At 42.0% G+C, this 25,491-nt stretch overlaps 1 protein-coding gene and 1 non-coding gene across 5 annotated transcripts in view; one reads left to right on the top strand and one right to left on the bottom strand.

Moving 5' to 3' along the window:
• Positions 1–5,790: 5,790 nt before the first annotated feature.
• Positions 5,791–25,491, bottom strand: part of LOC136004311 (sphingomyelin phosphodiesterase 3-like) — an 86,453-nt gene continuing 66,752 nt past the window's right edge. For 3 of the 4 annotated variants that reach the window (XM_065660694.1, XM_065660695.1, XM_065660693.1), the window contains 5 exons: positions 24,039–24,194; positions 20,744–20,833; positions 18,597–18,660; positions 11,722–11,884; positions 5,791–10,323 (listed from right to left, as the gene is read on the bottom strand). In XM_065660694.1, coding sequence (XP_065516766.1) covers positions 10,222–10,323; positions 11,722–11,884; positions 18,597–18,660; positions 20,744–20,833; positions 24,039–24,194 — 575 coding nt within the window. In that variant the 3' untranslated portion in view covers positions 5,791–10,221. Of the gene's footprint in view, positions 10,324–11,721; positions 11,885–18,596; positions 18,661–20,743; positions 20,834–21,150; positions 21,318–24,038; positions 24,195–25,491 lie in introns of those variants that run through there. The other variant, XR_010608379.1, reaches the window with a different exon arrangement.
• Positions 24,844–24,927, top strand: TRNAL-CAG (transfer RNA leucine (anticodon CAG)). The gene has a single exon. It is a non-coding gene; the product is annotated as a tRNA-Leu (tRNA).

Raw genomic sequence — 25,491 nt, forward strand, 5'->3', positions numbered from 1 at the left:
TCACCAGCGATTGGCCCTGACTTCCCTCCAACCTTCATCCCAACAGCGAATGAATTCTGATAGAACCTGACAAGTTCTGCAGTGAAGGAACAATCAGCATCAGCAGGCAACGATCCAACACTGCACACAGCCTTTCCTGTCCTGAAAGACTGTTACAAGGGATGGAACCTGACATCATGGACCGAATAGACTTGACAGCATTATAGGGATTGGTCCATGCACTGAGAAATTATTTCTTTGTCTCTGTGTGTATGTGGATGTATATATATGTAAGAGAGATGGTATATTGAAAATGTGGGATCTGAGCACGGCGTGAATGGAATGGAATAAGGGGTGGATACTCTCCTGGGTTTACCAGGAGCCGTTTTGCTCCTTCTTGGTAACTAGTGCAAGCTCTGTGTTTTGACTTCCAGCCTGGGAAGACAGCTGATAACACCGATTTTTTTTAATTGTTGTTAAGTAGTGTTTGTTCTGGCCAAGGACTTTGTGAGTCTCATGCTCTGCTGGGGACGAGGGGAGGCCAGGAGGAAGCAGAGACAGGACACCTGACCCAAACTAGCCAAAGAGGTATTCCATATCACAGCATGTCATGCCCAGGGAGGTAACTGGGAGTTACCCGGAAGGGCACACTCTCTCTTCAGGGGGGTTGAACTCGTTCGGCGGTGGTATCGTATTCTCTTGTTATTTTCTCTTATCAATATTGTCATTGGTGGTAGCAGTAGTGATTTGTGTTATACCTTAGTTACTGGGCTGTTCTTATCTCAACCCGTGGGAGTTAAATTCTCTTGATTCTCCTCCCCATCCCTCCGGGAGCGGGGATGGTCGGGGGGGGGTGTTGAGTGGACGAGCCGTATGGATCGGTTTCAACCACGACAGCTAGCTTGGGTCAGATGTCCTGTCTCTGCTTCCTCCCAGCTTCCCCTCCTTCCTGACAGAGCACGAGACTCATAAAGTTCTTGGTCAGAGTAAACATTACTGAGCAACAACTAAATACATCGGTATTATCAGCGCTGTTCCCAGGCTAAAAGTCAAAGCCACAGCACTGCACCAGCTACTAAGAAGGAGAAAAATTACTGCTACTGCTGAACCTAGGACAAGTGAGCTGTGTCCTTCTTCCTGTTTCAGGGTTTTCCCATTCAAAAGCAAATAAATTTTGACTTTCTTTGGCCAGGGTTAGACATAAAAATGCATCCTTTAAGTCCAGAATGGTAAACCACTTCTGATTATTATTCAATTTAGTCAATAAAGTATACGGATTAGCTACTACTGGATGAATATCCTCCACAATTTTGTTTATTGCTCTGAGATTTTGAACTAAACTATAACTTTTCCCATTTGATTTCTTTACTGGCAAGAAAAGAGTATTATATTCCCATTCACATTCAATTAATAATCCATATTTTAAAAATTTATCCATGATTTCTTTGATTCCTTTCCAATTCTCCAATTTTAAGGGATATTGTTTTATTCTAACTGGGCATGCCTCCCTTTTTATTTCTACTTTAATAGGCAAATCATTTTTTGCCTTACCTGGAATTTCAGATGCCCATACCCCCAGATATACCTGGTTAAAGATTTCTGTTTCAGGAAGTTTCTCATTAATTTTCTGATGGATTAGAAGTAAGCTCTGAATTTTAATCAGCTGATCATTTTCTACCTTCAATTCAATTTCTCCTTCTTTAAATGTTATTATTTCCTCCAAATGTTCTAATAAGTCTTGTCCCAATAAGGATTTCAGTGAATTTGGCATATATAAGAATTTATGCACACCAGTCTGTTTTCCCAATTTATATATTAACGGTCTCAGAAAGAATGCTTTTTCCTGGCTGCCAGTAGCTCCCACAACTGTAACAAATTCTTTTCTAACTGGAGTTAAATTTTGATTTAGTACCGAATAAGTCGCCCCTGTATCTATAAGGAATTCTATCTCCTTTTTTCCTTCCCTTAGCTTTAATTTAGCCAGTGGATCCGCTAGGGTAGATTCCCCAGGTCCCCGTCAATCTAACTTTAGTTCAGTCACTGGTTTTTCCTGTTGTTTCCGTTGAGGACAGTCTCACTTCCAGTGTCTGAATTCCTTGCATTTTAGACACTGATTCAGTTCTACACTGGGAGAGAAATTTGCTCTCTCCCCTTGTCATGGTTTAAGCCCAGGCTGTAAATCAGAACCATGCAGCCCTCTCGCTCACTCCCCCACCTTCTTCCCCCCCCAGCTCCTGGAGGGATGGGGAGGACGAAAGAATGCAACTCCCACGGGTTGAGATAAGAACAGTCCACAAACTAAGGTATAACACAAACCACTACTGCTACCACCAATAACAATAATGATAAGGGAAATAACTAAAAACATCGGTGTTATAAGCGCTGTTCCCAGGCTGAAAGTCAAAAACCACAGCACTGCACCAGCTACTAAGAAGGAGAAAAAAATGACTGCTATTGCTGAACCCAGGACACCCCTTTACTGAACATATCGCCTCTGCCTCTAACTGCCCCATCCTCTGCTTCCCCTGCAGGTCCTTGCGTGCCCTAAAGCAGCTGCTGTAGCAGTTGGTATCATTCTTCCTAGCTTTTTCTCTTTTATCTGTTCCCAATTTCTATAAACTTTCCATGCCTCATCTACTAATTTTTCTATATTTTGACTGTCAGGTCCTGATAATTTCTGAAGCTTTCTTCTAATATCTTCTGTTGTCTGTCCTAGAAATGAGTTAGCAATTTGTAATTTCCCTTCGGTAGAAGAAGAGTCTAAGGTAGTATATTTTTGCATTGCTTCTCTTAATTTTCTAGGAATTTGGTCGGTGTTTCTTTTGGTCCTTGTTTTATTTCAAATAGAACCGACCAATACGGCTTTTGGTATCGCATTTTCTAGCCCAAATTTAATCAGATTCTGATATGGCTTTAAAGCAGCATAATCTGCTGGATCGCAGCCATAGTCCCAGTCTGGTATAGTCAAAGGAACATGTTCTTCCATTCTTCCTGCTAATGCACCAGTGATTATTTGGGCATTAATCTGAGCACAAGCTGTTTTTATCACCAGTTGCTTTTCAGTTAATGCATCTAATATTAAGTCTATATCTCTCCAGTCAGGATCCTGACTTTTGACAATCAATTCGAATTGTTTTGCTACTCCTATTGGATTGTTTCGATAATTTTTTGCACTCTGTTTTCAAGCATCTGAGTCTCCCATTGAAATATTTACTCTTATTCTGGTTTGTCCCTCTGGTCCCATTGCTTCCCTTAAAGGTGCCTGTGTCACGGGTCCTGTTTTACTACAGACACGAGCAGTGATCGGGGTACCTTTACATTCTTTTCTGCTATTATCATTACTATTCATTCCTTCCTCCTCATCAGAATCAGGAGGACTTGCAGCAGGGGTTACCAGATTTATTGGACCTTGCAGGTTTTGTGTCGCAGATCTCGGGGAGACATAATCTTCTATCCTATCTTCCTCCCTTTTTCTCAATTTCAGATACATTTCACCTATGTCACATCCTGAACAACATCTTTCTAATTTGGGTTTCAGTCTTTTTCTGTCCTTTTCTAAGGCTAGCAGATGGTGCTCTATTTATTCCACATTCTTTCTGCCACTCTGGATGACAATGTGAAAAACATATCTGCATACATTATTTCATCCCATTTTCCTTGCCACCTTAAAAATATCATTAATTGCAACAACATATTATAATTCTAAGTCCCATTTTTGCGCCATTTTTCCTGATCCTCTAAGGTCTATAATGGCCACCACTGGTTACAATATTTAATTAAAGTCTTGTTATTTACTGAGCCCCTGGGGGATCCTCCTAATTCTTTCCAGGGAGCCAGAATACATCCCAAAGGGCTCTTTTCTATTATTTCTCTGCTCTGTCGATTTCCCATTATTTTCTTATACACACTATACACATACACACTCACACGGGATCAAAAATATTCCACTCGCTCACAATTTTGAAAACAAAGAAAAAACATACATGAAGTACACAAATAATAATTAGCAGCACAATGAAACAAAAGCAAAAACATATGTCAAGTATATAAATACTAATTATCAGCATGATAAAAGTAAAAACGGTTCGCCATTCATTCATTACTCAAGCATAGCATCAAATACCAGTTTACAGAAATTGGGTCAGATACCCGAAAAATACAACCGCATTCCCGCATATGACATCTCCTATGCCTTACAGAACAATTCAGAATGTATACCTGTTGTCGTGGTTTAAACCCAACCACAAACCTCTTTTACTCACTCCCCCCCCCTTCTTGCCCTCCCCCTGCTTCTGGAGGGACGGAGAGGAGAATCAAAAAGAATGCAACTCCCACGGGTTGAGATAAGAACAGCCCAGTAACTAAGGTATAACACAAATCACTACTGCTACCACCAATAATAATAGTGCTAAAGGAAATAACAAGAGGAAAGAATACAACACCTCAACACCAGCCGACCAATAACTCACCCCACTCCCCCCAGCCGAGCACCGACCGATACCTCCTCCAACCCTGCAGTCCCTCTACCCCTTCCGGGTCCTTCTAAGTTACATCCTGGGCATGACGTGCTGTGGTATGGAATACCTCTTTGGCTAGTTTGGGTCAGGTGTCCTGTCTCTGCTTCCTCCCAGCCTCCCCTCCTCCCTGGCAGAGCATGAGGCTCAGAAAGTCCTTGGCCAGACCAAACATTCGAGCAGCAACTGAAAACATCAGCGTTATCACCACTGTTCCAAGGCCAAAAGATCAAAACACAGCACTGTACTAGCTCCTAAGAAGGAGAAAAATGACTGCTGCTGCTCAACCCAGGACACCTGTATACCAAACAGACGCTAGCAGCTGGGTATACGCCTTTACCTACAAGATTTTTCTATCACAATTTATGGAAGGCTTTCTTATTCCTGTGTACACCTTATGGAATATTAACCATGTTCCTGCATTCCTGTGTTGGACGTCTCCTATGCCTTATGGAACACTAATCGGTGTTCCTGCATAGGACGTCTCATATGCCTTACGGAATACCATAAAATAAAACAACCAAAAGAATACCTTTACAATGATGGTAATGGTCCTTGTCTGCTCCCGCAGGGATACGAATGAGTCAAGGGGTCTCTCCGGGGAAATTTTTCCTGGGGGCCCTAGGGAGCCCTGCCCTCAGCAGGTCCTGCAGCTGAGTAGAGAGTGTCCCACCTGGGTCACCAAATTGATTCAGAGAAATCTCCAGGTGCTTGCCAACAAAGTTTAAGTTGACAAACAGGTATTCTTTATTGCAGCGCCAGGAGACACAGGGGATAGCTCCTTCAAGTGTGTCTCATCCGAGCATCAACCAGGCTGTGATTATATTGTCCTTAAACATACACGTTCATTAGCTTACATACATCATACTTCTAGAGAATCCCTCCCACATGCGCACTAAAATGTGGTAGTGGGCTTTGGGACCCCTGGTGGTTACTTCATCACATTGTTTTAGGATTGTTGTCATATCAGTAACCACCAGGTGGTTCTGGCAAAGCTTATCTTAGTCATTTCCTTTTCTCTACAGTTGCTAACAAAGCCTAATGTCCTTGAAGTTACATATTTACAACCCTATTCTTGAATCAACCCCATTCTTCAATCCGCCCTATTCTTCAATCAACCCCATTCTTCAACAGTGTAACGATAAAAACCTGCTCTCATTAGTTCAGGGACTAAGTAACTGTTGAGATGTCAAGATGTACAACAATAAAAGACAAAAAGCCCTCCCTATTGTTCAAAATACCTTGGGTTTATCAGGTCTGAAGTTGTGGTTTTCTTGCAGGTAAAGAAACCAATGAAAATATATTTCTTTATTTATTTTTTTTATACATGTATAACAAAATGTCAGAAGGTGTGTGCTTACCATATAAAACCATTAGGTTCCAGAAAGATACAATACCAAAAAATCATTGAAATAAAAAAGGTTATTAGTAGTATAGGATTTCTAAACCTCAGCAATAATACAAGTCTTTTAAAGCATCAAGATTATATTTAAAACAAGATGGCATGGAAAAATGAGACCTTCAGTAACAATTTGAGCCTCATTGCAATGGATGATAAAATTGGGAGTTTTTCAAAGTGCTTGAACTTTATTTCTGTTCTCCTGTAGTGTCAAAAGAATGTAAAAATGCTTAATTTCTGAGCTGATGATATGTGCTGACATTGATGTGCTGATGCGTGATCCCAGGGTAGCTCAGAGACCAAACTGGGGACAGCCAATTGGCTTAATCGGGAACACCAAACAAAAGCCATTAAAAAACAAACAAAAAAAACCACAACAAAAAAACCAAATAGGTCTGAGGGTCTAGTCAGGCTGGCTGAATGCTTCCTGGACAAAACCTTGTCATACTACTAGCACAAGACAGATAAACTCATTATACCAGGCAGATTTCTACAGAGTTTCTCTACAGCAGGCCACAGCTCAGTGGGCTGCATGTTGGAGCCAGTCTGTGGCACAGTTTGGTTGTTTAATACAGCTGCTATTAAGCATCCAGTTTGTGATGGAATAAAACTAGCTGGCCACCACTTGAATTGGTTATAGTGATGTAGTACACTAGGTATTACTACTGGTCCTCAGTGACTGCAAAGCAGGTGGATCACATGTTCCTCAGACAAACGGTGAACAGATTAACTGGATCTGGATGTGACCAAGAGTCTATGTTCTGTAGGGTGTGTTTTTGAAGTGACTGAAAGGTACTGACTTTGTAAGGACCTGACATCCTTGAAAGTTCTGGGAGTTCTTTGGTTTTGGCAATCCTTTTTTGTGTATTCTGTTCACTTGTTCTAGCAGTGTTGTTGTAAAATGCAAATGGAACATGAGAAACATGTTATCTAGCTTTTATAAAAACAGATGACGCTTCATCTACAGTATCCCTGTTGAGTGGCAGCTATTAAACCAAGAAGAGTGTTATCACCCACTTCTTGAAGATACCTGAAATTCCTGTACAAAGTGGAACCAGCATAGTTGAGTAAGCCTAATTCAAACTTCTAATAAATAACATCCTACTAATAACTTGGGTCATGCTATCCTTAAGCAAGGTGGGATTTACATCTGAAAAAGCTATCCAGGGTTTGATTTCCTGGGCATGTTCTCCTTGACACTTCACACACACACCCTTTTTTTTCCTGTTTTTTTTTTTTTTTTAATGTAGATATTCTATTACATAGTATTTGTCTAAGGCTTGTAATGATCGATACCTGCTGGTACAGGCATTGTCTGAGTTATTCTCTGCCAGTCAGTCTACGGAACTCTGGTAGTAGTGATGTAGGCAAACTTGCTTTTCTCCAGGAGGCTGCTCCCCTGGAATGGAAAGCCTGTTTGTTACAGTTTAGCAGTACATATGCTCTCTGACTCCTTGAAGCATACCAAGGCATCAGAAGGCACAGGACTGATGCAAAAAAGCAAGGAGCATCTGTACAGTGGTGCCCCAATGCTGTACCTCCCAGCATCATGCTCTTGCAAGGCTGATCCTTAAGACAGTAAATTAGTAAGAACTACCTACACTGATTAAATGTACATGTATTGTATCGAGAGAACATTTTACAACTATCCATTTCATGATCACTGAGAAACTAAGAACATCAAAATCTAAAACATAGTTCAAATTTGAAAAAGTATTTCCCAGCATATCTCAAAAAGCTGACAAAAGTGCCTGGTTTTTAGTCAGTACAAAGCCACAGAACTGATTTTGAAGTAATTTAGACCATGTTAGTTTTACCGTAAATAACATAACATTGTTTGCAGTAGTTTTAGGATTATATCCTATGCAGTGTCAAATTCAACTCCTGCAACTGATACTTAGAGAAGTGGATATCAAATTGCAATTTACATTGATAGGAAAGCTATTAAAAATACTGCACCTTACATTTAATTACATTAAATTACATTTAATCTTACTATTGAGAAATAGCTGCTGGACAGCACACAAATTGCTACGGATACTGTTTGTTTTTTTAAAAAGGTTAATAAAACACAAGCAAGGTAGAAAATAGGGTTAAAAGCATTATTTTAGGTACAAGTTTTCCTGAATTGGGTGGGGAGATAAGAAACCGGAAAAAAACATTGCACATATGTGCACTCTCTGTATAAAGAGAAACATACAAAGTGGGAAACTGGTGGTGCACTGGGACAGTACATTTGAGTCTCTGATGCTGTAAACTTGAATTCCTAATTTTATCAAAAAGGGGAATTTGGTCTGGTTTCATTTTGGAGTCCCCATGGTTATGCTTGCAGACTACCCCATGGTTTGGCACAGTATACTGTTTAGTCAGTCTCTGCTGAAGGGATGCTGGGACTGGAAAAAAAAGGCATAAAACATTTTGAGACCAGGTGCTGTGGGAGTGTGTGAGCAGTGGTCTACTATCTACTTGGGATTAGGTAGTACTGTCAGTCCAGTACTCTCATGACTGTTAAAGAGTTTCTCTACTTGCAAAATCAGACTGACCTAAATGAAAGTTCCACTGTTTACTGCAGCTAATTAAGCCAGTATCAGAGGCTGCACAGACTGGGATTTCTAATTTAAATCTGTTCTGATTTACCTCAAGATGATTCCTGGCAGGTGTAATCTAAACCAAAACAAGAGTATCCTCATGAGTTTGTGGCCAGCATAACTAGAACAGTTTATTTAATGGAGTAAGTCTAATAGATTAACTCTTCTCTTTTTAGCTCAGGGTATTTATAATGTAAGAGGAAATAACACTAAAACTGAACAGGAAGTAGGCAGAATAAACTAAGTATCGGTGGAAACACAAGGGGTCTCCTTGTTCTCCCAGCAACACAAACCTTTCTGAATTTAAATCCCTAAAGAAACACCAAGTCTCACCATGGACCTGATCCTTAGCTCTTCTTTTTTTTTTTTTTTTGGTTAATGTTACAGAGGCTGGGTAGGTCAGGTCATAGGGATAAGATGGCAGAGGGGAAAGAACATACAAATTAGCTGGCAAATACCCCTATTAAAGCCTGTGAGTGCATGACATATGGAGAACTCTGTCTCACAGACAGAAACAAACCCTCTGCTCCTAGGCAGTAGTTACCTAAGGGTGAGAGTCACAATCCTATTCTCTACTCTCTAGTTAGTCATGCTACATTTTCCTTTTAAGTGCCCTGATTGATTCCTTTAAAAAACTGTTAGGTTATCCTGCCTTATCAGTCATACACACTTCTACATTAAAAAAAAATAAAATTTATTTTAACTCTACATCTAGCACGCATTTTACAAGCTATTTCCCACTTAACTCTTTCTAGCTAAGGCAGAAGGTTGGCTCCGGTGTTACCAAGGGTATTACACGAATCTATTCACTCTACTGTAACATACATATCATCCCATACCATAATTCAGAACCATCCCATGTATGGGGAAGAAAGAAAAGACATTACAAGGGAACTGTATCCCTTTTTAAGGGAATAACTTGCACTTAGAAAGCTAAAGGTCCAATTCTGGAGTAGTTTTCCATACAAAACACTTAATAATTTCAGTGGGAACACAGCTGGACTAAGGGTAGAACTGGGTTCTTAACATCTTAATTGCAAATCTTTTAAGTATCCTTAAATAGGACAGGAAGATACTGGTCTGCAAACTGAATACAGGTTCTGTTTATTTGCTTTAAGGTCTATCTGTAAAGACAGAAGGGTTTGCCAGTCCCAGAATGCCTTGCTTTGGCTGGTATCTTTTTTTAACTCACTTCCATTCTGATATTCCCCATGGTATCTTACTGACTTTTATCTCAAAGCGGCATGCAGTGTGGGCACATGCTACTGATGCAAGCATGCTACTACAACTTTTAACAGGCTAAAAAAAAAAAAAAAGCTTTAGCTTATTAGTTATACAAGGAAATGATGCAAAAAAAAAAAAACATTCAGCAGCACTAACTCACAGACTAATTATAAACTAAATTATGCTATATATTAACATAAAAACATGTTTTAGTGAGAATGGCACTGATTCAGAAGGAATTGGGACTTCCATCTCGGTTCCGTTTGGTCCACAGTGAAAGCATTGTAGTACAGGCCTGTCCTGTTGCCTGAGCAACTTGTGACAGTGGATTTTGGCCACAACCCCTTATATTTCTTCCCTTTTTATATCCGCCTTTGTTTGTACATTCTGGAAATAGCCCAGGTCAGGTCTGCTCATCTTTCGTAACGTGGCACCAGAACAGTTTGTTCTTATCCTGTGATACTTTCTTAATATCGTTAACATTTCCCTCTTCTGATCTCTCAAAGCTGGTCAGTTTTTAAGGGTCATCTTCTCCTGTAGAAACCATGAGACGCATTGCTACTGGTAGGTGGTCTGTCAAGCTTGCTAACTGGGTAATAAAGCTGAACTCTTCCACTTCCTGCAGAGGAAAAACAAAAGAAAGAAGAAATTGGAAAACTGATCTGGTATAGCACACACTGTACTTGGGGTTTATGCCTCTCTCTAGTTTACTTTGAACTTCCTTTCTGCATTAGTAGATGTATGGGACCGGCCTAGACTGGCTGGGCTCATGGTAAACTATCTTCCACACAGGGCACGTCAGTGTGGTGCAGTTGATGAGGTGAACCATTTATATGATACCAGTTAAGCTAGTCTGGATGGAATCTGTTGCAACTTTTCTTTCCATTACAGCTGTGCTGTTTCAGACACTGATCTACAGTGCTGCAGTAGGCGATCCATGTGCATAAGGAGGGGCTGGCTGTACCGTACTAGCCATGGCATGCAGCTAAAAAGGAAGCCTGTCTTCCAGACTGAGGTGTTGAATTTCCTGGGGACTTGAGGAAATGAGGAACCCTGCTTCTCATGTCTCCAAATTCCAGACTTTGTTCTGGTAACATTGTATAAGAACAAATTGAAGTTCTGTAGGAAATACTGTGTGGTTCCCAGCTTCTAAAAGCTGGATGGAGCCATACTAATGCTCACCTGATGCAATGCAGCTGACCCCTTCTGCCAGCTAGGTACTTATACTTCACCAGTACTTTGGGAATTGCTTGCAGGAAGCATGTACATTTTAGTTGTGCTGCCAGCATGAACCTTATCAATGACTTAATCTGGGTCAAAACTATTCAAATATTGGCTTTATTGATGTTTGTGCAAAATGTAAGATGGGTTTATCATACAGATGTACCATAGGCATTTTGTGTGTCTGAAAAGAATTTAACTGCTAAGCTGCCATGTCCACAGAGTGCACACAGAGCATAGGGAGATTGAGGTACTGTGCACTAAGCTATAATGAACTGCTCTTTTGCCTGCTCTTCTGCAGAAGCTACAGCAGGGTATGGTAGATAAATATGAACTAGTGTCTCTTTTTCATCATGGAATTCTGTATAAGCTAAAGTCCTACACCAGGAAGCAGACAGTGCACTGCAAGGTCTTGCTCTAATTAGCTCATGTCAATGTCTGCCCGTGTATCACACGCTTGTAACTTAGGTAGGTTTTAATAATCATAATAAAAGAGCATCCAAATGCTTGAAAAGATGAAAAAACATTCAGATTGCTGGCATCGCCAAAACACCTAGTCTGGCAAGACTTTGAAACAAGGTTTTTTGTTTGTTTTTGAGGAGCAGGATATCTACCAGTGCTACTACTCCTCTCAAATTTGTTTACAAACTCTATACTTGCTTGCAGAAGTAGAAAATAACAAAGCAGTAGGTTCCCCTTGACATATGAATTTGAACCCAAGCAGAACAGGCTGCAGTACCATCCAGACAAGTTTTCTGTGCAAGTTACAGCTCTTTTTGTCAGCTCTGAAACTCACCACTTTCCATTCCAGGTAGAGACCTTCTTCTGTATAGAGCATGTAGTCAATCCTCCTCCCGTTTCCTTTCAAGGATGCCTTCCTCCCCTTCTGACTGGAACTGTGGTTCTTGCTGGTGGGGTAGACCAAGTATCCTTTCCTTCCTTCTTCAGTTTCCAGCACCCTATTTCATTAAAAACCAAAACAAGTGCTTTAAATGTTTGCTTGTTCTATCCCTTCATGCATTGCACTAGATTTTCTCCAAATCCCCAGTAAGGATAATGCCTGTCCAAAAAGATCGTTAAACTTGTAGAGCACATCTTCCACATGTGTTTTCCTGTATGAGGCTGTGCTAATTGCTAACAGTGCTCTTAAAGCTTCATGGTGGTTTTGGCATCACTGGTGGACCTACCCTTGTAGCCAGAAACACAGACACCTGTGAGGAGGACCCTGTCTGCCTGTCTGTTATCTGTAGTATATTGCAGTCCACAGCCCCTCTGTTGATTCCCAGCACTGCTGAGTCTAGCAGAGGAGGAAACTTTTTCATGGGTTACTTCAGAATAAACCTGAGTACTTCAATGCAAACCTCTCCATTCTGACCAGAGCAACTCTTTCTGGGATTTACAGACAGGATGTGGATGAGGAATGGCTTTCTGGAGCACACACCTGGGCAGGTGGTAGCTGGTTTTGAGCAAGCCTCAGCATCAGATTACTGTGTCTTGGACCTCAAGCTCTTACTTCATTAGTAACGGCAGCCTAATCTACTTGATTCCTGTATGTGACACTCTCCAAACTCCTCTACAGAGACTGACTTACTCAGTAGGTGTGTTAGTCCTGCCCCCATCTTGCAAGGAGAAGCACTCAAAATTAAGAATCAGTTGTCTAGGTACCAGTTCTGTGTTCAGGCAAAGCTGCAGCTCTCCCATTAAAACTTTTATTTTGTGTGCTTAAACCTTAACAGTGGGTTTTATACAGAAGACTATTGAGGCCCTGAGCAACTTGATCTAGCTTTTGAAATTAGCCCTGCTTTGAACATGCTACCACAACAGTCCCTGTCACTCTATTTTACAGTAATTTTATGTTGCTGTGCTGTTCTGTATTATTTTGCTGTTGTCTTGGATTTAAAAGGAAACTTGGTTTCCCTTGTGTTCTGTTTAAAAGATCTGCCAACAACTGACACAACTGTGCATGCTCCACTCAATAACTGCCTGTGTAGGGTATTATGCAGACAATTGATATCAAGTACAGTTGCAGCTGGTTTGAGTGATAACTATGCATGCAGAGAGGGACAGGTTAGGCTGTGGTTTTGCTCTCTTACTCAAAACACAAACTACTTTCCAAACCACCTCCTTGAAAATCATTTTCCTTTACTTACCTGCCAAAACCTGAGATCAAAGTTCTGTGGTTTCCCTTTTAAGAGTTGATTACGCCATTAAGCTACATGAACTGTCGCAGGAGAAACACTGAGCCATGAACTTGGGTCCTAGCAGGTAAAAAGCCTTTAATTTCACCTCGGGGGGGGGGGGGGGGGGATAAAGTATTTTTGATCATCTGATTTTTAAGACTTGACTTTGGATGGATTTTATGGGGTTGGGTTTAGGAGTTTTTTTAATGCATGCATGTGAGAGTACAGAATGAAGAAAAAACATGAGACAAACGCCAGACTCTCATGATGTGTTTTAATGGTTGAGATTTAAATGGTTTCTTTGTCAAATTTTGTCTCTTTGGAGGAATCTGAATGGTGGCACAGGGGACACAGCACTTGCTGGAGTTGATTAGGTCTCAGTAGTGTTATAGTCTGTATATTTGGGTCTGTTGAGACATACAAAAAGTACTACATGTGTCCTCAAATATAACAATGACAAAATTCTGGTCATATACTTATTTAATCACAACATTTAACCCCCTTTGGACGTGATGAGGTATTGAAGGTTCTTGGAGTTTATTGTAACCAGTTTATGAAAGTAAGCTTCCTTTTATGTATTATTCTCTTAGCCCATCAACTAATAACTTACATTAAATTAGCTTGCTGTCTGCACGCCATTTGCAAGCTGATCCTACAGAGAGCTACTGCAAATGATTCACTTACTGTAATTCTTTTTCTAGGTTCAAGAAAGCAAGCTCTTTGATGGGACTGACCTCTTTCAAAAATTGTGCTTATATTTGGCAAAGCTAATTAAGTAACAAAGTAGAAGAAACTGCTGATTAGCACTGCAGTGCTACTGCCAAAAATCTTATTTGCATTAATTTAAAAGATGAGTTTGTTTTAGCTTCAGTTATGTCCTTTCAAAACTCTCTAAATGATGGGTATTCACTCAACCTGCACAACTGCTCATGGAAGGGAAATGTTAATTTTAAATACATGACAAAACCAAACTGTAAATGTGCATGCATCTGCTTCTGCCTAAAATTCATAGCACTTCATACACAGTGGTTTTCTGTTTGTCTCTGCAGGAAGCAGACACCAGTACTGGACATCTGGCATGTGCTGTGAAACATTTACATGCTAACAATTTAAGTGAATGTAACTAATTATGACCAAGTTGCACAACTAAACCCGAATTTTGTCAGAGTAATTGGCTTAATTCATTGACACAAAGAAAGGGAGGATAGAAAATAATTGGAAATTCACTTTTTTTTTCTTGAAAGACTTTCAGTGCCAAATAACCTTGAAGTTTAAGTATGAACATTCTGTCAGGCAGCTTTCTGGCTTCTGGCTGGTTGGTAGTGCTGACTGTAGCTGCAGTGAACACAGGAGGAGTGTGAAGAGCAGTGTATGCAAGGGAGACTTAAAGCAGAACTCCCTCATCATAAAGCTTGAGGGACCATCCCTCATTCAGGCAAGAAGCACCTGAATTAAGGAGGACTTTTCTTACTGGTGCTGCAGCCTGTCACCCAGAAGTGTGAGCAACTGTCCAGCAGCGGAGACTGGAAAAAATATTTAAATCTTGTTTTTTATCTGTGCTCTCCTGTGCTCCAGTCAGAGCTTGGAGATGAAAATGGCCTTACTCCAGTGCTTTGCTCTAAGGCCACAATCATATGTGTGAGATGAGATTGTGTGCCTTTCATGAAGCCTTGCTGAGCAGAAGCTTGTGCAGCTTCCAGCACTGAGGCAGGGCCCAGACTGTGACATCTAGTTTATTAATTGTAATAATTACAGCCACATACAATTACTGTTCCACAATTGTGACTGGTTTATTATTTGTACCACGTATGTTCTTCTAGTCCAATGTTGTATGCATGCTGTACTTAACATGAAAGAGATACTTAAGAACTAGTTGTTCTACTGATTTTATGGCCTAATTAGTTTAGTAATGTGAAGTACTTTATTTATAAACTAGAGAAGAGTGCTGATGAACTAATTTTCTAGATAGCTTATGCTGCCAATTTAAATGTCTGTTTGAACAGTCTGTAAAGCTTGATCAAGGTTTATTATTGAAAAACTTGAGAACAGATCAATTTTAGGCTGTACCCTGTTTTGCTGTGTAGATGAACAATGCTTGTTAGATACACGGCGTTCCACAGCTTCTGTGCTATTTAGCATTTAAACATCTTTAAATCTCAGATTCCATTAGTGGCTTTAAATTTTACTGAATTTATTGGCAATTTTTATGTTTACCAGTCCCTTGCAGAGATGGGAGGACAGGCTTGCCTGGCCTCTTGTGGAACTGGTTTCTCCAGTATCTACATAAGTTACTTCTACATAAGGTACACATGCAGATCCCTGCTTCCCTGCACATCTGCATAAAAAAAAATAGTGGAAACTGAGGTCGAAGAGAGGGGGTTTTCATGTGATTAAGAGAATAATAACATATTGCAGAAAACAAAACCACACTGAGTAGGCAAAAGGTGTCATGTGTATTCTGTTGCCAGCACTCAGGAAAATCTTCCAGTTATCTCAAACTGAGGTGCTGTATGTACACATAGCTAGTGAAGGAATACTCTTAAATCATTATTGATCATTTCATGGCTTTTATCTATCAGTCATGTATTTGTCAGTGGAACTTTACTACTGAATGCAAGGAACTCTTCAGGTGAGCAGTTTACAGAGAGTTTGTGGGTCAGGGTTAAAGGGAAAACAGCCGTTGGAGACATTACTGTGGGGATCTGTTACAGGCCGCCTGATCAAGGAGAACCAGACCAGTCAGTCTCACATCTGTGCCTGGTAAAATCTTGGAGCACATTCTCCTGGAGGGCATGCTAAGGCACATGAAAAACAACAAGGTGCTTGGTGGCAGCCAGCATGGCTTCACTAAGGGGAAATCCTGCCTGACCAATTTGGTGGCCTTCTATGATGGGGCTACAGAATTGATGGATAAGGGTAAAGCAGTTGATGTCATCTACATGGACTTGTGCAAAGCGTTTGACACTGTCCCTCACGACATCCTTCTCTCTAAATTGGAGAGATATCAATTTGATGGATGGACCACTCGGTGGATAAAGAACTGACTGGATGGCCTCACACAAAGAGTTGTGGTCAATGGCTTGATGTCCGGCTGGAGACCAGTAACGAGTGGTGTCTCTCAGGGATCGGTGTTGGGACCGGTCTTGTTTAACATCTTCATCACTGACATGGACAGTGGGATTGATTGCGCCCTCAGAAAGTTTGCCGATGACACCAAGCTGTGTGGTTCGGTTGATATGCTGGAGCGAAAGAATGCCATCCAGAGGAACACTGACACACTTGCGAAGTGGGCCAAGCCCAACCTTATGAAGTTTAACCATGCCAAGTGCAAGGTCCTTCACCTGGGTCGGAGCAATCCCAGGCACAGCTACAGATTGGGCAAAGAAGTGATTCAGAGTGGCCTTGCAGAGAAGGACTTGGGGGTGCTGGTCGATGAGAAAATGAACATGAGCTGGCAGTTTGCGCTCGCAGCCCAGAAAGCCAACCGTATCCTGGGCTGCATCAAAAGGAGCGTGACCAACAGGTCGAAGGAGGTGATCCTGCCCCTCTACTCTGCTCTCGTGAGACCTCACCTGGAGTATTGTGTGCAGTTCTGGTGTCCTCAACATAAAAAGGACATGGAACTGCTGGAACAAGTCCAGAGGAGGGCCACGAGGATGATCAGGGGACTGGAGCACCTCCCGTATGAAGACAGGCTGAGAAAGTGGGGGCTGTTCAGCCTGGAGAAGAGAAGGCTGCGTGGAGACCTAATAGCAGCCTTCCAGTACTTGAAGGGGGCCTATAGGGATGCTGGGGAGGGACTCTTTGTCAGGGACTGTAGTGACAGGACAAGGGGTAACGGGTTAAAACTTAAACAGGGGAAGTTTAGACTGGATATAAGAAGGAAATTCTTTCCTGTTAGGGTGGTGAGGCACTGGAATGGGTTGCCCAGGGGGGTTGTGAGTGCTCCATCCCTGGCAGTGTTCAAGGCCAGGTTGGCTGAAGCCTTGGGTGGGATGGTTTAGTGTGAGGTGTCCCTACCTATGGCAGGGGGGTTGGAACTAGATGATCTTGAGGTCCTTTCCAACCCTAACTATTCTATGAATCTATGATTCTATGAGTAAAACAAAATATCCTAAAGGTAATTTGGTTGCAGGTTGCCTGCTCCTGGAACCATAAAATAGATTGTTACACCCACATACAGATTTGCATTTGCAAACTTGATTGTGGGGCCAAATTGCCTTACTTTTGCTTTCCAGAAATCTCTTTCACATGTACCTAGTTCATGTCTTCAACATGTGAATAGAAATGGCTGGAAACTTTGCAGGCTCTTGAATGCACAAAGCATGACTTGCTGTAACAAACCCTTGTTTTGAATATCAACTAAACCCAGACCTTATGTCTAGAATTCAATTTCTTTGTTCAAAACTGATACAAAGATGACTTCAAGGGGTAGCATCACCTAAATACATTCAACTAAGTGTCCATCTATACCATAACATGTTCTGTACTTGGTGATTAAAAAGAAACTGCCTATGTAATGTGCCATTTCCTTTATGTGTGTTAACTGAAGCATCTGCACAAATGCATTAATTTTAATAACTTTACCTCTTCAGGATATTTTGGTAATGAACAGCTACGGCATCTTTATAGTTAGAATAATAATGTAGTTAGTCTATTAATCTAGCCTTCAAGATAGAGAAGGTTCAAAAAGGATTATCACATGTACAAAGCTTATTAATATCTCTCCACTAGCATATTATTTGACAAGCAGCACAAGTATTCAAGAGATTTATCTGAAGACTTCTGCAAATTAAGGGGGTTTTGTATTTCTCATAAGTCTACTAGCTCAAACCAAAGATACCTGTTTCTCAATATCAAACACTCCTTAAAAGTGGTAATGCTGCAATAGTATCACTGATAGATCTTAAGCTGTGGCTGATGTGCTATTTAATTCCTCTCTATTTGTGAGCTTGCTTTGTTAGGTATATCAAATTCTGTAAGCTTTCTAGAATAGGTAATTAGTTGTTGGGTTGGGGTGGTGTTTTAAACTTTACAGGGTTTTTTATTTGAGGAAAATAACATTTCCTTCTGTTGCTGCCCTTTACAGAGCCATGACCACAGAGCTGGCTTCCTGCAGAAGCACTTCCAGACAAGCTGTTCATGTACCCTTTTTGGTAGTGCTTGGAGTTTCTTGTCCTATGGGGCTGTCCAGGTAGGACCAACTTTAGAGACATAAAAACACTAACTGCAGTTGCTCTCATCTTCTCACCCACTGAAGCCAATTCTGTTAAGACTTAGGGAAGCAGTCCTTTTCCCTTTTCTCCCTCTTCCCCAAGTATCACTGTGTAAAAGCGATTGGTTTGTTGGATTTTGGTAGTGGGTGTTTATTTTATGTTTTATTTTGCAGTCTATAAAACACCCCTCAATATGTGAAATGTTAAATAGCAAGCAATGAAATGGCTTTTGAAGGAATTGTCTAAAGCATGTGGGAGAATTAGTAATTGCATACGTCTGTAGGTTATCTGGAGTGCACACTTCTTCATCATACAGTCCTTCAGGATCCAACAAGGTACCTGTGAAGAGAAAGGAAGATGTGACTGTCCCAGGACACCTCCTGTGACCTGCCTTGGGAAGCTTTTGGGGGCAGAGGTGTGTGAAGACAGCATGTGTGGGGAGAGGGGACTGCACTGCGAGCACATTGTGTTCACTGTTCCTCTATCCAGACCTCCCTGCTGCCTGCCACCTTCCAAAACACTGCCCTTCCAGCATTGGGGCAGTTTCTCAGACCCAGTGTCTGATTTTTTATTTTTTATTTGTTGCTTGTTTTCCTGCTATAACAGAGTAAAGCCATGATAGGGCTACAGAACTGATGGACAAAGGTAAAGCAGCTGATGTCATCCACCTGGACTTGTGCAAAGTGTTTGACACCGTCCCACACAACATCCTTCTCTCTAAATCGGAGAGATATCAATTTGATGGATGGACCACTCGGTGGATAAAGAACTGACTGGATGGCCTCACACAAAGAGTTGTGGTCAATGGCTCAATGTCCGGCTGGAGACCAGTAATGAGTGGTGTCCCACAGGGATCGGTGTTGGGACCGGTCTTGTTTAACATCTTCATTGCTGACATGGACAGTGAGATTGAGTGCGCCCTCAGCAAGTTTGCCGATGACACCAAGATGTGTGGTCTGGTTGATAAGCTGGAGGGAAGGGATGCCATCCAGAGGGACCTTGACACGCTTGTAAGGTGGGCTGATGCCAACCTTATGAAGTTCAGCCATGACAAGTGCAAGGTCCTACACCTGGGTCGGAGCAATCCCAGGCACGGCTACAGATTGGGCAAAGAAGAGATTCAGAGCAGCCCTGCAGAGAAGGACTTGGGGCTGCTGGTAGATGAGAAAATGAACATGAGCAGGCAGTGTGCGCTTGCAGCCCAGAAAGCCAACCGTATCCTGGGCTGCATCAAAAGGAGCGTGACCAACAGGTCGAAGGAGGTGATCCTGCCCCTCTACTCTGCTCTCGTGAGACCTCACCTGGAGTATTGTGTGCAGTTCTGGTGTCCTCAACATAAAAAGGACATGGAACTGTTGGAACAAGTCCAGAGAAGGGCCACGAGGATGATCAGGGGACTGGAGCACCTCCCGTATGAAGACAGGCTGAGAAAGTTAGGGCTGTTCAGCCTGGAGAAGAGAAGGCTGTGTGGAGACCTCATAGTAGCCTTCCAGTACTTGAAGGGGGCCTATAGGGATGCTGGGGAGGGACTCTTTGTCAGGGACTGTAGTGACAGGACAAGGGGTAACGGGTTAAAACTTAAACAGGGGAAGTTTAGATTGGATATAAGGAGGAAATTCTTTCCTGTTAGGGTGGTGAGGCACTGGAATAGGTTGTCCATGGAGGTTGTGAGTGCTCCATCCCTGGCAGTGTTCAAGGCCAGGTTGGACCAAGCCTTGGGTGGGATGGTTTAGTGTGAGGTGTCCCTGCCCATGGCAGGGGGGTTGGAACTAGATGATCTTGAGGTCCTTTCCAACCCTAGCTATTCTATGATTCTATTAAACAGTTCCACATTCTTACCTTTAGTATCTTCACAGTTTTATACTTGCTCCTCTAGAGAATGTCTAATTCCTGAACTAAAGCTTTACCAAGTTCAACTGAGTTTCACCAGGTACGAATAGCTCACAGTTCCATGAAACCTTTTATAAGATGAATCCTACAAGTTCATAGTGTTGTTGAACTGCTTTGTTCCATCCGTGCTTACAGTATTTATGGAACACCAAATGGAACATTCTGATCAAAAGCTGCAGGCTTTCACTGCATGCAGAAAGTCATGCAGAAAGTACAGAAACAATAATTTAGCTCCTCCCCACGTAATCTGGAAATTATTTTATAAGTAGAATAGGTGTGGGAAGGCATTGAAGGAATTTGATGCTTAAGTTCTAGAATGTGGACTGAAGTTTGAGATCTCTGTTTGGTTCTTAATTATAATTCAACAAGACAGTTAAGGCTTATAAAATACATGTTACAGAAAAAAACCTTTGTAAATATTTGTTCTCCATCAAATTCTTACTTGCAGTTAGCTCAGCTATCTGCTGCTTATATATGTTGTGTCAGTGAGATAAAGAAATGTTCATACACTTATGGTTAGAGAAGGTCTTACCTATTGCCCATGGTTTATCCTCCCCAGGACCAATTCGGCATGGGTCTTTGTATTGTATAAACAGAGGATGCTGTTGCTCCAGCTTGTCCTCTGCAGGGAAAGCACAAGCCCAAAAGGCACATCAGCTATGTGTGGTGAACCTTGGACAACCACGTGTCCTGCCACAACAAAGGCAAGTCCTCCTTCCTGCTCAATACACATACACATGGTTGATTTGAACCAGTTCAATAGCAGCTGTACTGCACAACAGTCTTGTCTTGATCAGAAATCCCAGCAAATGCTTGCTAGTAACAGTGCTTTCCTACAAAGTCTTTCATAGAAAAACATTTTCAGTAGTGTCTAGCAGTAAACTGAAGTGAGTTTTCCAGCGCATTTCATCTCCCTGCCATTGACACTGCATGACTTACACTGGGACAAAACTTTAGCTGAGATATATCATCCCATGGAGGATTGGACCGACTCCACAGTGGCAATGTGAATGGCTGTTGTGGGTGTATATACACATCTTGGTAAGTTCGAAGGTAAAAGCTTGTGCTTTACTTGCTTCAGAAAAATTCACTGAATGTTTTCCAAGCTATAACAGATAAGAGAAAGGGCAGACAATTGATAATTTGCTTGGAATATCTACAGCATTAAAGTAATTCTAAACATAATCAGCATGACCTATCAACTTTAAACTAATTTCTTTCTAATTGCTGCTGTGCTCCTTGCATTAAGCACACCAAGTTCCTAGGATTACTTAGTAACAGATCCTACAAAAATGTATATAGCAGAATTTCAGACACTGAACAAATAAGCAAGTTCTAGTTCCATGCATGCTGTTTGACATACTAGGGAAACAAGTACAACCAGAACTTAGACACACCAGCTGCTACAATTCCATTTGTGTTAAATGGCAAAGAAACTGGCAACAAGTCCTGTTAACTTTCTTGCAGCACTAACACCTTTTACAAGGTTAAAACTTCTTAGCAACACTTGAAGGTTTTCTCTTGGGACCAACAGAATATTCACCTGTGTTTGGAGCTGCTGCTGTAACATGTTGCTGTCTATTGCCAAGACAATAGCATATGTAAGTACACATGAAAATAGACTCCTCTGAAGTGGGAAACTAAACTGTGAGCTGTGTATCTTGGCCAGAATGCAGCTCACACAATGCAGGAATCACATTAGATCTCCTTGTGTGAAATGCTATTCTTGCCAAAACAGCTCTTGACCTCTCCCTGTTAAGAGGGAAGCAGAGCACAAATGTGGAGTGCAGTAGTACTGCATCCATAGCTGTAGGCATGTTTGCCATTTTCTTACTAGTAGTTATTAATAGAGCTGACTGTTCTTCAGTTACTGCATTCACACCAGCTGATCTATCTCACTACATGCTTCTAGCTTCCCCCCACCTCCTCTAATTATCTCATGACCTTGAGAACATCCTCATAATCACAGGGAGATTGAAAAATTAAGATGGCAGGTGTCGTGGTTTAAGCCCAGCTGGCAACCCAGAATCACGCAGCCGCTCGTTCACTCCCCCCTCTTCCTCTCCCCGCTCCCGGAGGGATGGGGAGGAGAATCAAAAGAATGTAACTCCCATGGGTTCAGATAAGAACAGTCCAGTAACTAAGGTATAACACAAAACCACTACTGCTGCAACCAATAATAATAATGATAAGGGAAATAACAAGGGAAGAGAATACAACTGCTCACCACCCTCCAACTGATACCCAGCCCAACCTGAGCAGTGATCTAGCTCTTCCGGGTAACTGCCCCTAGTTTATATTGTGGGCATGATGTGCTGTGGTATTGAATACCTCTTTGGCTAGTTTGGGTCAGATGTCCTGTCTCTGCTTCCTCCCGACTTCCCCTCCTCCCTGGAAGAGCATGAGGCTCAGAAAGTCCTTGGTCAGAGTAAACGTTACTTAGCAACAACTGAAAACATAGGTGTTATCAGTGTTGTTCCCAGGCTGAAAGTCAAAACCACAGCACTGCACCAGCTACTAAGAAGGAGAAAAATGACTGCTACTGCTGAACCCAGGACAGTTAGAGTGCTAGAACTTCCTGGGTGGAGAACGCTGGCCATATGTTCTGCCTCTCGGTTTCACTCCCATCTCTTTCCTTATGCTGCACAGTCCTATTCACTTTCCATTTGCCATCTGGCTAGGCAGTCTCCCCCTTGCTATGCAGCAGGTTGTTTATTTCCTTGATGGACACCTTTGCCTCCAGGCCACTCCATCCACATTACTGCAAGCGCAACAGCCACATCACAGATTTGACAGCAGATCTGGCCATTTGTATCCCCCAGATTCTGTCTCCCTTCACCAGCACTGCTCCAGTTGCCTCCTCAGCCTGTCCGTATAGCAGTTTGGCTAGCTCAAGGCCTCTTACTGAGCACATTTCTTCCTGCCTTCCCTAAGAAACCTCACTATTACAGCTGCCATTCTATTTTGTCCTAATACGTGTTAGTTTAACTACAGTATTCTGTAGCCATTACCACTTACTGTTCACCTCCACAGTGCATAATGGGTTTTTCTACCATTCAGAGCACTTGCCAGCACCTTGTTGGACCATTCTGAGTTTACTTTGGATCATACAGTTGTGACCCATTTAATTTTTGGTACATACAAGCTAGAAATGAACACCAGAAGGGCTGTGTTTTGGGTTGATGATATTTTCTACCCTGTTAAATGTTTCTCCAACTGTGCTAAAGTCTTCTGTTACAAGTGTCCACCATCTCCAAGACATTGTGTAAGGCCAGCAAGGAGCTCTGCTGGCTGCCTGAGCTGTACTGAGCAGGAAAGCAGAAGGGATACACAATGATCTGCACTCTATATTGGCAATTTAACTGTTAGCAAAATGTAATATTTATGTTTGGAAAAGGCTACCATCTCTGTGAACTAACCACCCATTAATTATGGCTTTGTGGAATTCTTTTTTCTGGTACCCTTAGCATCCAAATATAGAAAAAAAAAAATAAAATTTAAAAACTCCCAGAAGTACACAGCATAAGTTAATTTTTTCCAAGACTGATTCAGCAATGTTTAGTTCTCTCTGCAGCATTAATCTCCTGTCTGTGTATTTGCACTATGAAATTATTTTTAACTGCATGAATTTACTTTTATCTCCACAAAAAATCCCATAACATCCATGTCTCAGACTCAAGGCTAGTACCTATTTTAGAAGTATATGTAGCAATTAAGTCTTTCCTTGCAAAAGGCAGTCACAAGTTCAGATACTGCTGTAGCCCACAGGAACTTTCCTGTTTCTTTTTGGAATAGTCAGACACCAGGAAAACAAAACCTTGTCTTACCAGAGGAGCAGTTATCAAAGTTGAGATCTCCACAGATGACATCAAAAGCCACCAGCTCCTCTGGATTGGCTGTACTGGAGGAGGAGGTAGATTTTCTGAATTCAGACAGCCAATCTTGAAGCATATCCAGTTGCTCACACTGAACAGTAGTATCTCCTGTAGCAAATAAATAAACAACCAAATAACCAAACCAAGAAGCAAGACCTCCTGTTAGCAGGTTACTCAGCCACATGTTAGTTACTAAGCTATTGCTAGACATCTTGAGAGAAAGGGTGCAAGATAAAAATGGTGTGGTTAATAGGATACTTAGCACGTGGTGTGTAGCCCCTTATGGAGTTCATTAGGAACTATTGGGAATCTGAGGAGGATATTGACCGTTTGACCCACACTCTACCATCCCTGAGAGTAGCAAGCCAACTACCCAAAACAAAAGAACTTCAGGATCCCCTACCTCCTTGCCATCAGGCAGATGGAAGGAACCTAGGAAACAAGGGAGGTTGGAAATGGGTTACTCCTCAGACTAGACAGTGTATTACCCCCCATCTCATGTCACCTTCTTAAGTACCACTTTACAGTAGATTCGAGATCCTGATACTTCAGGATCAGAAAAGTGGGGAAGATGATGATGATAAGGGATCATGCAGGTTAGAAGAGTTCCCACAGAAAAGTTGGGGAACACCTTGTTTTTATGACCAGCTGTGCTAGAAAAAAAGAGTGGTGGTAATTGGTGACTCCACCCTAAGGGGAACAGAGGGACCCATATGTTGGCCTGACCAGACTTTCAGAGAAGTCTGCTACGTTGTAAGTCAGGATGGCCGAGCGGTCTAAGGCGCTGCGTTCAGGTCGCAGTCTCCTCCTGGAGGTGTGGGTTTGAATCCCACTTCTGACAATTGTGTTTGAGGCCTTGTGTGGGATGGTTTAGTGTGAGGTGTCCCTGCCCATGGTAGGGGGGTTGGAACTAGATGATTTTGAGGTCCTTTCCAACCCTAACTATTCTATGATTCTATGACATGACCTCCCTGGGGCCAGGGTAAGGGACTTGACCAGAAAATTCACTCACCTGGTATGGCCCTGAGACTACTGTCCTTTATTAATCTTCCAGGTGGGCAATGAGGAAATCTCTTCAAGAAGCCTGAGGGGACTCAAGAAGGACTTCAGGGCCTTGGGGCAACTGGTTCAGGGTTTGGGAGTGCAAGCAGTGTTCTCGTCCCTCCTGACAGTCACAAACAATGTCAATGATAACATCAGAAAAGTCTCATTAATTAATTCTTGGCTCTGTGACTGGTGTCAGCATCAGAATTTTGTGGGGTTTGACCATGGGTCAGTTTATACAGCACCAGGCCTGCTGGTGGCAGATGGGGTACAGCTGTCCCAAAGGGGGAAAAGGATTCTAACCTAGGAACTAGCAGGGCTTGTAGAGAGGGCTTTAAACTAGGTTTCAGGGGGTAAGGGG

This window comes from Lathamus discolor, chromosome W, assembly GCF_037157495.1.
Source record: "Lathamus discolor isolate bLatDis1 chromosome W, bLatDis1.hap1, whole genome shotgun sequence".
In the NCBI taxonomy this organism is placed as follows: domain Eukaryota; kingdom Metazoa; phylum Chordata; class Aves; order Psittaciformes; family Psittacidae; genus Lathamus; species Lathamus discolor.